The 12859-nt window shown below is 48.1% G+C and overlaps 1 protein-coding gene across 1 annotated transcript; it reads left to right on the top strand.

The window, feature by feature from the left end:
• Positions 1-6579: 6579 nt before the first annotated feature.
• LOC130880926 (EKC/KEOPS complex subunit Tp53rkb-like) lies at positions 6580-10064 on the top strand (the record flags this gene model as incomplete). Its single annotated transcript, XM_057780105.1, has 1 exon — positions 6580-10064. A coding segment is annotated over one exon (537 nt), but the record flags the coding sequence as incomplete, so codon positions are not given.
• Between the last annotated feature and the right edge of the window lie 2795 nt (positions 10065-12859).

The raw sequence follows: 12859 nt of genomic DNA, 5'->3' as shown, positions 1-12859 counted from the left end.
AAACTTGGTCTCTCTGCGTTTCCAACTTATTGGAATAACCAGAGATTCCCCAAGCTCAAGTAGAATTGGCTTTTTATAGTAGTAAGGGTGGGGGTGAGGGGTCTCTGAGGTTTAGGACCCCTGATTGGCTGACATTTGTCTAGGGGTGTCCTGGTGAGGTGCGTTGGCAGGTGATCCTATCGACAGCAGGTGGCATTTTTTTTAATGGTCTGCTCTTGGGTGGGGGTCGGGTTATCTCAGCTTGTGGTTCTTTCCTGCTACCAGGTATTGCTTCAGGGTAAACTACTGAGACTCGGGCCTCTTATTAAATGTATCGAGGGCCAGAGTTTTACTCTGGCAGGTGATAATGGTTGGAAATAAAGAACTTCCTTTAGGTGACCTGTCCATACTTAGCTTATCATGGCTGACCCCCACAGACAGAAATGGGTATAAGAAATTAATCATCACCTCTGGTCACCAACCAAACCTAGCAAGGAGAGCACGTCAGCCAGTAATAATTGGGCTGCTTTGTTCTTGTTCCCTGACCTTAAAGAGTCCCGCATTCAACTGTGTGCCTTTCTGAAACTTGAGATTGTCTTCTTGGGTTTTTCACCTCAAAGTTATTTAGCAAAAACATCTTAGTCTAACTTTTCTGTTTTCACAGCTTTGTTGCAGCTGAGACCTGGGAACACATCTTCCAACATTAAGGTAAAAAGAATTTAAACTAGCTGGGCTATGGGGACTCAATTGTTAGTCATTAACTTGAACGACAATCCATGCGGCTTCTTACATGAGACTCACAGACCCTGACTGTGAAACATATCCTGTATTTAATTTTATTCCTCACAACTCTGCACAGGTTATCATTATTATTATCAAATTAGACAGTACAGCTTAGGGAGGGGTCATCTTCCTGACAATCCACAGGTAAAAATACCCAGTAGAACAGGATGTTTCCAAGAGATAAACACACCACAGGCAGTGAAGCTCTCCCCACATGCGCTCACACCATGCTAGACACCAGAAAAAGAGAGCCACAGCAAACATGTAAAGGCACAGCAGAAGCGAAAGACATTCTTTGGGGGTCTGTAGTTCTGTGGACTTGCCTAAACGAGATTGGCCCATCAGAGGATTCCCTTCTGCTGGGCTGACACCTGGAACTTTCACTGCAACTTGGGGCGCCTCCGGCATGGCCCACAGGCAACTTCCCTCACTTGTGTGAGGTTGGGGTCTCTCTCTTTCGTCTGTCAAAGGCTCTGGGCCACCTGTCTGATGTCCTGGAGATGACATGCTCTAAATTGCAGGTAAGAGAGATGTAAAGTGATGGAAGAAAAGTAGAAATACCTTGGTTCATCTGTGTTTGAAACCTGCTTCAGGCACAGCTGTATCCAGTCCCAAGGATAGACACAGTAATCCTCCCTGCCTGTTGTCAGACAGGTTTCTGGGGTAGCCCAGACTCACATTCCCATAGTTTACTTTCCTAATAAGAAAGAATTTCTTGCCGGGCAGTGGTGGTGCACGCCTTTAATCCCAGCACTCGGGAGGCAGAGGCAGGCGGATCTCTGGGAGTTCGAGGCCAGCCTGGTCTACAAGAGCTAGTTCTGGGACCGGCACCAAAGCTACAGAGAAACCCTGTCTCAAAAAATGCCCCCCAAAAAAGAAAGAATTTCTCTGGTCCAGGTGTGGTGCTGCAGACCTTTAATTTCAGCACTAGGGAGGTAGCGACAAGCTAATCTCTGAGTTCAAGGCCATCAGGTCCTGCTTATCAGCACACCAGAATGTTTCCTTGTTTTCTTATCCACCTGTTCTTTGAATCTATCAACTTCCTCCTGTATGCTAGGAAGGCTACCAGGCACTAGAAACCAAAAAAAAAAAAAAAAAAAAAAGGAAAAAGGTGAGGAAACATGGTCCTCAGAGCATCCACAAAGAGATAGCACTGTTAGCACCTTGGCCTGATGTGGGATTCCCCTCTGTATGCTGTGAATATCACTGGTTAATAAAGAAGCTGTTTTGAGCTTGTGATAGGGTAGAACAGAGATAGGTGGGGAAAACTAAACTGAATGCTGGGAGAAAGAAGGATGGAGTGAGAGAGAAGTCATGTAGCCCCGCTAGAGAAAACGCTGGAACTTTACCCGGTAAGCCACAGCATTGTGGTGATACACAAATTAGTGGAGACAGGTAAATATATGATGTAAGAGCCGAAAATACACTTAAGCTATTGGCCAAACAGTACTGCAAATAATAGTTTCTGTGTAGTTATTATTGGTCTGAACTGCAGAGCGGCCAGAACGACCAAGCGGCCTACCTTACAACACTAGCCTCTCCCCCAGGGAGGTTCAACCCACACTGTTGACCTCCATAACTGTGAGAAGTGTTCAGGGACTTCGATGGCCACCATTGAAAACTGAGGAAGGAGGGTCACCCTCTACTGAGGGGTGCAGATAGCAGATGCCGGTTCCTCAGGTGACTCCCATTGGGGAGAGAGCTGGCAGAGAAGAGGGAGGATTTGAGCAGCATCTGGATAGAAGTTCGAACAGCCTTACATGAGCCCCCATGTGGCTGTGTTTAGCATAATTTCCCCTGGCGTGTAAGCGTGCCATTTGGTTGTTGCTGCGGTGGTAAATAATACAAGATGCCCCGCTCTGTACATCACTGTACCAGCAATACCAGGCACTTCGGCTCAGCTCTCGGTGCACTGAGTTCAGTGCTGAGACATCCTGCCCTCTCGGCAGAGAATAGGGGGCAGCAGTCTGGTGAGGGAAGGGTCTCTAAGAGATGCAGGAGCCTCCTGCAGGGCCTCATGGGCTGAATTAAGGTGTAGAAACTTTTTTTTTTTTTTTAATTTTCAAGACAGGGTTTTTCCGTAGCTTTTTGGTTTTTGGTTCCTGTCCTGAAACTAGCTCTTGTAGACCAGGCTGGCCTCGAACTCACAGAGATCCGCCTGCCTCTGCCTCCCGAGTGCTGGGATTAAAGGCATGCGCCACTTTATCCTCAGCACAGTGATGAGTCACTGAACATTTGACTTAGGTTTAAAGAGCTAAGCCCAGCCTGACTTAGCAAGCCTGGCTCTGGTCAGCATCTTTACTGTAGATTTCTAAGGCAAAGGGTTCAGATGGTTTTGGTCACTATAGCAATGGCTGCGTGGACACAAACAGTTATGATAACGAAGCTACAAACTTGAGCACTGGGGGATATAAAGGGAACCGGTTCTGGGTGAGCTTTACTGGAAAACATTCAGCCCACACAAAAGGTCTGATGTGTGAAAAGGGTCCTGTCATGAGTATGAACGAAACCCAGGGACCACAGAGCCAGGATGCTGGTGCCATAGCAACCCTGGTCCAAAGGGCTTCTCTTCTGTATATTCAACAGGACCCCAAGGAGCATAGGGCAGAGGCAGGGAGGTCAGAGGCCATGTGAAGAGGGCCTCTGTCCACTGGCATTGCATAATCACCCTCTTCTTTTAATGTGATAAACCCTGGCCCCAGCAGAACCCGGCATCATCCTCATTTTGAAGATGAGGAAACCGAACACAGAGGGATGGTGCTGGCTGCTGTCACACTGATGCCAGACACTGGTGTCATCTGGGCAGAGAGCTCTGCCTAGCCCCTTCCACCCTGTGAGCTTTGCAGCTTGGACAGTGATGTATCCTGGCAGTTGGGAGGTAAGGAATGCCACAAAGTCATTGTAAACATAGCAGCTTACAGCTCTGCTCCAGGGAAAGGTTTCCCCAATGTTAACAGCTCTGCCCGGGAAGGGCGGGGGAGGGTTTTCCAGTGACGTTGCTACAGCTCTGGCCAGGTCCAGTGAAGTGTTACATACAGCGCCGTTCTGCTTAAGGGAAAGTTTCCCCAGCTACAGTGTTACAGCTCTGCTTAGGTTCCCCTGCGTGTAACAACTCTGCTCAGTTAAGGAACTGTTACCAGTCTACTTGGCTCTGCCCTGGCTCAGGCTCCAGAGAAAGTTGTTACAGATGGGTTTAGCTCAGTTGAAAATGTCATACCACACAACAAACCTCACTCAAGAGATTTTTTTGGGAAGGAAGAATTCAGGAGGGTGGCTGTCTCCGGGATGAGGCTTTAGCAAACTGAACAGGGTATAGATCTTTATAGGATTTCTGGGAAGCGGGGTGGGGTGGGATAGGGTGAGTTACAGAGTTTTCCAGGGTGGCTTGGGGTTGGTGGATTTTTGTGCACAGGGGCTCAGGGATTGGTGGGATTACATGGTCAGGGATTGGTGGGGTGGGGTTTTGTACTCAGGAACATCTAGGATTAGTGGGATTTCAATCCCTGTTCCCAAGTCAGGGTCAGGGTGTTTTTCCTTGGTCCTGTTTATTCCCACCTGGTTTAAAGAGAATGATTCCAGCCGGGCGATGGTGGCGCACGCCTTTAATCCCAGCACTCAGGAGGCAGAGGCAGGCGGATCTCTGGGAGTTCGAGACCAGCCTGGTCTACAGAGCTAGTTCCAGGACAGGCTCCAAAGCTACAGAGAAACCCTGTCTCGAAAAACCAAAAAAAAAAAAAAAAAAAAAAAAAAAAAAGAGAGAGAGAGAGAATGATTCCATAGACTGAAGTGGGAAGATCATGAGTTCGATGTTAACCTGGGTTTCACAGTGAGACCCTGCTCAAAAAAAAAAAAAAAAAAAAAAAAAAAAAAAGTAAGGAGAGAGAAAGGAGAGAAGGGTAGGGTACTGGAAAGGAGGGAGACCCTAAAATGTCTCTAACTTGGAGCCGGCTCCCAAAGTCTGAGCATCACCAACCGACTTCTGGAAAGCCGAAAGTGAGACGCTGTTGACCGAAAGTTGCCGAGCGGTCTCGGAGATAGAAGAGCTTCGGGAAGGGCCAAGTCGCGCGTCGGGCCGAGCAGAAGAGGAGCGGGGGTGGTGTCGTGTGGCACAGAAGCGACGATTTCCGAAGCGAGCGCAAGCCGTGCTGCGGGGGACAAACCGGAGGTGGAGGTCGAGCCGTCCTCAGAGAGGGAGGGCAGAGCCGGCTCGTCCTTAGCGGCTTGGAGCTGCTGTAGCAGGGCGCCGAGGCGCGCATCTTCCGCGGCCGCTTTAGGGCCGCGCGGCGGTGGTGAAGCATCGCTTCCCCAAGAGCTTCTGGCATCCGGCGCTGGAGGCGCGGCTCGGCCGGCGGAGGACGGTGCAGGAGGCGCGGGCGCTGCTCCGTTGTTCGCGCTGGTGAGGCAGACGGGAAGGGGGTGGACGGGGCTCCGAGGCCCGGGAGATGGGGCGGACGGGACGGGACGGGACTGAATATGGCTCCGAGACCCAGGAGGTGGTGGAGCACACCTTTTATCCTAACACTCTTAAAGGCAGAGGCAGGAGGATCTCTGTGAGTTCGAGGCCAGCCTGGTCTACAGAGCGAGTTCCAGGACACACTCTAAAACTACACAGAGAAACCCCGTCTCGAAAAATAAACAAACAAAAAGTACCGGGTGCCCTGACAGGCGCGTATCTGGAGCCAGGATTCAGATTTTACCCGTGCTGCTTCCCGTGTGGCCCTTTTGTAAGTTGTCTTGCCTCAGTTTCCTCAGCTGTAATGTGAAATCATAGTCGAGGTCGCATCTCAGGATGTACATCACGTTTGTATGTTGCCATGGCATTCAATAAACGTCAGACTTCATTAAATAGTTTCTTTTTTGTTTGTTGTGCCTTTCTTGGACCTCACTACCTTGCCTGCCATAAAGATCTGCCTGCCTCTGCTTCCCAAGTGCTGGGATTTAAAGCGTGAGTCACTACTCCTGGGTGTTTATTTTTTTCTTTAAAACATCTTTTGGTTCCCCGCGAGAAAGCTTTGTCCTCCAGAGAAACTAGGCACAAAGAGGGAAAATGTCCAAAGTTCCGCAGACAACCAAGTGTCCTGGCTTTGTAGCTGGGATCTGGGCCTTTCTCTTTTACACTCCTTCGGTTTTCTCCTTAGTGGTTGATAGGTGCCAGGAGCCTTGGGAAGGAAGCTCAGCAGTGAACAGGCCAGCACTTTCCTGTCCTAGCAGACGCAATGGAACTTTAAAGTAGTGTCCATATTTTCTGTTTCACCTTCTTTTGTAAGTTTTATCAGACAGAGGTGGTGGCTACCCTATTGACAGGTCTCCAGTTTCTAGGAAAGTGTCCTGGACGCGGTTAGCATTCAGGAGAGACTCCTAGAATTAATTGGAGCTATTGTTACTGCATTAACAATGTCAGAGACCGAGATATAGAGAAGCTAATGGAACCTTGAGGTTTTACCACTAAAAGGAGGAAACTGGGATTTGAACCTGCCTGTCCTGGGAAAAAGATGGGTCTGTAAGATGACATGCTGCTTAGCCTCCTGCTAGTCAGGTGGCCCTCAGACTGGAGAATGCTTTCCCTTCTGGATTCTGTTTCCTTTTTTTTTTTTTTTAAAGGAGTAGCAATGAATTCCAGTCCTAAGGTGACTTGAGAAAGAGGAGCAAGCTTTGACACTTGCAGACGCACCCTGGGCTGGGCCATAGTCCTGAGGGACCTGAGCAGGGCTTGGGCAGGGCTTGGGCAAGCTTCTGGGTAAGTTCTATCATTCCCACCATATTCCTCAACCCTGCTCCAGGGTAAGTAGATTTAGACTAAAAACTGGCCCTACCTGAGCAGGTGACGCCTCCTTCATACAGAACGCACTCACTAGCACCTGTGTCGCCATTGCAGGTATAGCTGCCCCGGTTGTCTTCTTCGTGGACTATGCTTCTAACTGCTTATATATGGAAGAAATCGAAGACTCGGTGACTGTTCGAGATTATATTCAGTCCACTATGGAGACCGAAAAAGACCCCCAGTGCCTCCTGGACTTGGCCAGGAGAATCGGGCAGGTTCTGGCTAGAATGCATGACGAAGACCTCATTCACAGGGACCTCACCACCTCCAACATGCTCCTGAAGCGGCCCCTGGAGCAGCTGAACATCGTGCTCCTCGACTTCGGGCTGAGTTTTGTTTCCGGACTGCCGGAAGATAAAGGCGTCAACCTCTATGTCCTGGAGAAGGCCTTCCTCAGCACCCACCCCCACACCGAGACTGTGTTTGAAGCCTTTCTGAAGAGCTATGGTACTTCATCCAAAAAGTCCGGTCCAGTGCTGAAGAAGTTAGATGAAGTGCGCCTGAGAGGGAGAAAGCGGTCCATGGTCGGGTAGCAGAGTTGCTATAGTAACTGTCTCCCGGTGAGAATGCTGTGGATGCGGCTGGGCTCGGCAGTGGGGTCGTTGTTAAGTGGCCTGCGATCGTGCTGTGTCACCGTCACCTGCGGTTCACTGTTCTCAGGAGCTTAATGTGCACAAGGCCTGGTCTAGGCAGAACTGGGTGTTGATATCTTCTTTGTATTCTAACAAAGCTTGCCTGAAGGTCAGAGGGCAGAGCTAGCCACTAGTTAACCATAGAGGTCTGGAGGTCTGTATAGACAGGAAGTGATATGGCTGGGCCGAGAGAGAGAGGACTATAAGGTGAGAGGAGACAGGAGCTCAGCCCTTTTGGTTAAGGATTTTGTAGAGGTAAGAACTCTAGTGCTGACTGCTCTGCTTCTCTGATCTTTCAGCTTTCACCCTCTAGTGTTTGACTCTGGGTTTTTATTATTAAGATCAATTAGAACTCAGGATATATCTAGTGCCCAACTTTAGGGCATGAATTCACGAAAAGGCCGCTTGCCTATGGCTTTGCAGCCACTGGCACACACCAGAACTACACGCAGGGGCTCCCACTGGAATTACTGTCTCACCGGCTAAGCTTTTCTCCCAATTTTCCCCAAGCCTCTGAGCAAGTTTGGAATTTTTTGTTGCAGCCTCTCTGCAGCAAACTCCACAGGCCCCAAGCGCCAGAGGCAGGTGGGCTTCAAATGTTGCAGACAGACTTACTCCTTTATACTAGTTGGCTCTGGCTTTAGGCAGCTCCTGCTGCAGGCTCCCACCACTCTTCAGACAGCCGGCCCCCTCTCCCCTGTGGGTTGTGGGCTCCCCCATACCCCTTCCTTGGACTGATGCCGGCACACTAGGTAGCTGCCTTGACACCTGCTCAGGCTTCTGCTGTTATTGGGACCACTACACGCTCTCAGCTCACGGCTGCACGCCAGCAATTGCACTGTCCCCAGCCAGGCTGTGCACCGCCTGTGTGCTCCAGTTAGATGTGCTGCACAGTCTTCGGCTCCACTGCCGTCACCATCAGATTTGATGAGACAACTGTCTTAAAGGGAGGAATTAGTTAAAAGAGAGGTTTTTTTTCCCACGTTAAAAAATGGGAAACACTGTTACAATGGAAAGAGTTAAGTCTGTATGTTTACACAATGCATGGTTTAAATTTGGAACAATCAAATGAAGAGATAACCAACCTGGATTGACATAATGTTAATTATCATTTTGATCATCGTTATTGTTGGTGGGGATTGGGCTAAGTTCGGCTGAAGCAGGGGCTTAGAGGCTACAGCAGCTCCTGGTGTTCCCGTCCTCTCATTTGACACAGTAGCTCATTTTCTTAAGAAACCGCCCTCCCTTCCTATTCTACACTGTGTGCAGAGGCAGCTCCGGCAGCCCTGGAGAGGCCCTGCCAAGACAAACAGAAACCACATCTTGACACCTCTGGCTTCTGCAGTGTCTGAAATAGTTACATTTGAACATGTCCTCAGTGCAGATGGCACACACAAATACAGCACAGCTGAGATGGCTGATGGGACGAGTCCGTGACAGCAGGAAAGATGGGTGATGAGAACAGACGCACTCTGACTTTGAAGAAAATCTGCAAGTCCTGTCACAGTGATGTTTCTGCTTTGAGCCTGCTCTCAACTCTGGTGGGCCTGGAGGGGTATGTTTGCTGTTGTCGAGATGTCTCAGCCATAAAGAGCATGTGCTGCCCTTCGAGAACCTGAGTTCTCAGCTCCCACATTGGGTAGCTCCCAGCCTCCTGTGTCCCCCAACCCCCTTGGACCCCACTGGCACATTCATTCATGTGCACATGTCCATTACAGACACACATCTGGTTGTCCTGAAACTCACTCTGGAGACCAGGCTGGCCTCGAACTTAGAGATCCACCTCTCCTCTACCTCCTGTATGCTGGTATTAAAGGTGTGTACCTACTGCTGCCTGCCTTAAAATATTTTTAATATTTTAATATTATTTTAGAATTTTAAAACAAAAAATGCAACCTTGTCTCAAAAAAACAAACAACAAAGAAACTGTTTCTCAGTGTGGGGAAAGCAGCTGAGCAGTGATGCAGGAGCAGGCATCCAAGGGCCCGAGGAGACAGGCTGTCCAGCATGGCAGGAGAACAAGGAGAGCCTTTGTGTGCCAGGGAGGGAGCAGACAGCCTGCTGGAAAGTCAGGCATGTGCCCAGACACCAGACCTTAGGACTGGCTTCCTTGCTATGTGGGGACATTACTCAGGAAAGGGAGACCAGGGAGAAATCCATTAATGCAAGAGGAAGAAAACAAAACAAAAAGGTGCCAGATTCTGTCTTGTGTGAATGCTGAGATATTCTCTTCAGAATCAGCCTAACTTTCCAAAATGCCAGAGACCTCCCCAGGTTCAGGACATTTCTCATTCAAACCATAACCCATATTAAAATGTATTTGTTTATCTGGATCTCATGTTTGCATACTTAATCACCTCAGGAGAAGAGAGGGACAAAATCTACGAATTACTTCCCTTATTGCTTTAACTATCTGACAAAGAGATTAAGGTAAGAAGGGTTCTATCGAGTCTCTTTGGGGTCCAGCCCCAAGATTCTCTTCAGGGTTCAGATCAGACGCTACGGCAAGTAAAAAGCACTTTTTTCTTAGGATATCAGAAGGCAACTAAGAGATTCAGGCCCTAGTACAATCCCTGAGCAGGGAAGTAGTAACTTCTAGCCTAGAAACATGCCATGACTACTTCTGGACCTCAGCCCAGGGAAGTAGTTACCTCTAGTATACAGGCAAAACCTCTCCCTGAACCATGACATCATGGAGTCATCCCTAAAATGGGAGGAGCCAACCAGCAGGCACCATCGCATAGGGGGCAGCCAATCCCAAGCCTGTAAACTTGGAATTCCCCAAACTTTCCCTACTACAACCCCCCCACACACACACTTCTTGGGGTCTCTCCTATTCTGCTCCTGCTACTGTTGTTGCTACTCAGATGGACAGGAAGGCTTGAGTTAACTCACAATAAAGACTCTTTGCTTTTGCATCAGATTTGGTCTCCTGGTGGTTTCTTGGAGTTCCAGACTTTGGGCATAACATAATGAATGAGCTCTGTCATGCTGTGTTTTCCCAAATCAGTCTCTTTATTGTTCCGCCTCTATTCTAATTCTCCTGTCCCACTTCTAGTGTCTCCTAGCTTCTCCTCTAGCCTAAAAATTCTCTCTCCATGTGGACCTTGAAGCAATGAAAAAGTTTCCAAGCTGGATGGGTGGCACACGCCTTTAATCCAAGCACTTGGGGGGCAGAGGCAGAGGCAGACAGATCTCTGTGAGTTCGAGGTCAGCCTGGTCTACAAAGCGAGTTCCAGGACAGGCTCTAAAAGCTACAGAGAAATCCTGTCTTAAAAAAACAAAAAAAGAAAAGAAAAAAAAAAAGAAAAGAAAAGAAAAAGATTACAAGAGTTACCTCTCATTGGTCAAAAGCACATTCCTTTTGACCTTTTGGGTAAGTGATAAGGAACCAAGCCATTAACTATGGCAACCAAGCTTGCAAGGTTTCAGGAGTAAGAGTGTGATCAGAGCCCAGTGGCACAGTGTCCATAGGTCTTTTATCAGCTAGACTTGGCAAGCAAAACATTAGCATGTTTTCCTTAGGGTGCTTTGTGTAGCAACCTTGGTTGGACATATGTGACTCTAACCTTGTGCAAAACTGTAAAGATTTTTTTTTAATTTATTTATTTATTATGTGTACAACATTCTGCTTCCCTCACACCAGAAGAGGGCACCAGATCTCATTACAGATGGTTGTGAGCCATCATGTGGTTGCTGGGAATTGAACTCAGGACCTCTGGAAGAGCAGTCAGTGCTCTTAACCTCTGAGCCATCTCTCCAGCCCCCTGTAAAGATTTTTTTAAGATTTATTTTTAAAGATTTATTCTGTATACAGTGTTCTGCCTGCATGTCCACCTGCAGGCCAGAAGAGAGCACCAGATCTCATTACAGGTGGTTATGAGCCATCAAGTGGTTGCTGGGAATTGAACTCAGGTCCTCTGGAAGAGCAGTCAGTACTTTTAACCTCTGAACCATCTCTCCAGCCCAAGGTTTATTTATTATGTGTACAGTGTTCTGCCTATATGTCTGTCTGCAGGCCAGAGAGGGCACCAGATCTCATAATGGATGGTTGTGAGCCACCATGTGGTTGCTGGGAACTGAACTCAGGACCTCTGGAAGAGCAGCCAGTTCTCTTAACCTCTGAGCCATTTCTCCAGCCCCCGTAACTGCAAAGTTTTAAACTTATGATCAATTTACAAAAAGCCTTTAGTCTAGTTTGAAATTTTTCTGAGGTAAAAATGAGCTGATTGTGTGCAGTGAGTCTGAGCAAAAGGAATAAAACAGGTTTTTAAGTACTACAGTCCTCACGGGCAAATAGATCTAGTTATGAGGCATGTCCCAGTATAGATACTATATATCAAAATCATGCAGTTTAATGAAAAGTCATCTTCCTGACCACCTGTGCCCATAAGATGAGATGTCATCATGAGATTACATATATACATCACACGAGATTACACACTACAGTGCTGGTATTGGGGAGACACCAAGCTATTTTAACAAAAATGAGCATCAGTTTCCAGAGTCAACGGTCCTGCAGGCCTTTCCTGGACAGGATTCCCCTCCATCAGAGAGTCACTCCTCTGGTGGGTTGAAATCTGAATTATCAGTTGCCATATGCTATATATTTCCATGGCCTCCGACAGGGTTCACTTTGGCTCAGAGGCTGAGAGGATGCAGTTCATGGTGGGAAGGCACAGTAGTGACCTCAAGTGAAGGTGGCAGGCTTTTGTAATGATGGGGTCAGGTGTTCAGCTTGCTTTCTCCTTCGGCAGCTACATGGCGTCTCCTCGACTCTGCCTATTCTTTCTCTACATCCCTGTTTGGATTTTCCACCTGAATTTACTCTGTTAAGCCATTGGCTGAAAGTATCTTCTTTATTAACCAATGGCAATAAAACATATTCACAACATACAGAGGGGAATCCCACATCACTCATAGGTGATTCCAACTCCAATCAAGTTGACAATGAACATTGACTGACAGGGACGGAGAACAAGGGAGAGATGGACAAACAACAACGTGATCGCAGATAGCATGTAGTAAGAAAAGGCAGACTGGAGAGGAGCCAGTGATTACTGACCTGGACTAGGAGAGAGGGAGGAAAATGCTGGGAAGGAAGCAGTCTATCCAGGGGCTGCATCAAAGGGAGCAGCCGCAGTCTCCCCTAGTCCACCAAGAGCTAAGGGGTCATTGCCTCCACACAATAAAGTCCCACCCAGCACCAGAGGAAGGAGAGTGTTCAATTAAGACTGCTGCTGGCGGGCCAGTGAGATGACTTCAGCAGATAAAGATGCCTGCTGCCAAGTCTGATGGCCCAAATCACCAGGGCAGCCAGAGCTGTTCCACAGAGAAACTCTGGTCTTGAAAAACCAAACCAGACCAGACCAAACCAAACCAAACCAAAACAAAACAAAAAACCTCCTCACTTCTGGTTCCATCCACTCTGGGAATTCACCCTCCCAAGAGAAGTGTCCACAGTGCCGCAAATCTCCAATCCACAGGAACTAGAAGGTGATAAATGCCTCATATTTTGTTCTTTTTTATTCACAGTTTTTTTTAAGGCAGTGTCTTGCTATGTAGCCCAGGCTGGCCTCAAACTTGCAGCGGTTCTCCTGCCTCAGCTCTCCAGAGTGCCAGAATCATAGGTGTGAACTACCAT

This window comes from Chionomys nivalis, chromosome 9, assembly GCF_950005125.1.
Source record: "Chionomys nivalis chromosome 9, mChiNiv1.1, whole genome shotgun sequence".
In the NCBI taxonomy this organism is placed as follows: domain Eukaryota; kingdom Metazoa; phylum Chordata; class Mammalia; order Rodentia; family Cricetidae; genus Chionomys; species Chionomys nivalis.
The sequence above is the reverse complement of the archived record's forward strand: the minus strand, read 5'-3'. Positions and strand labels throughout refer to the sequence as shown.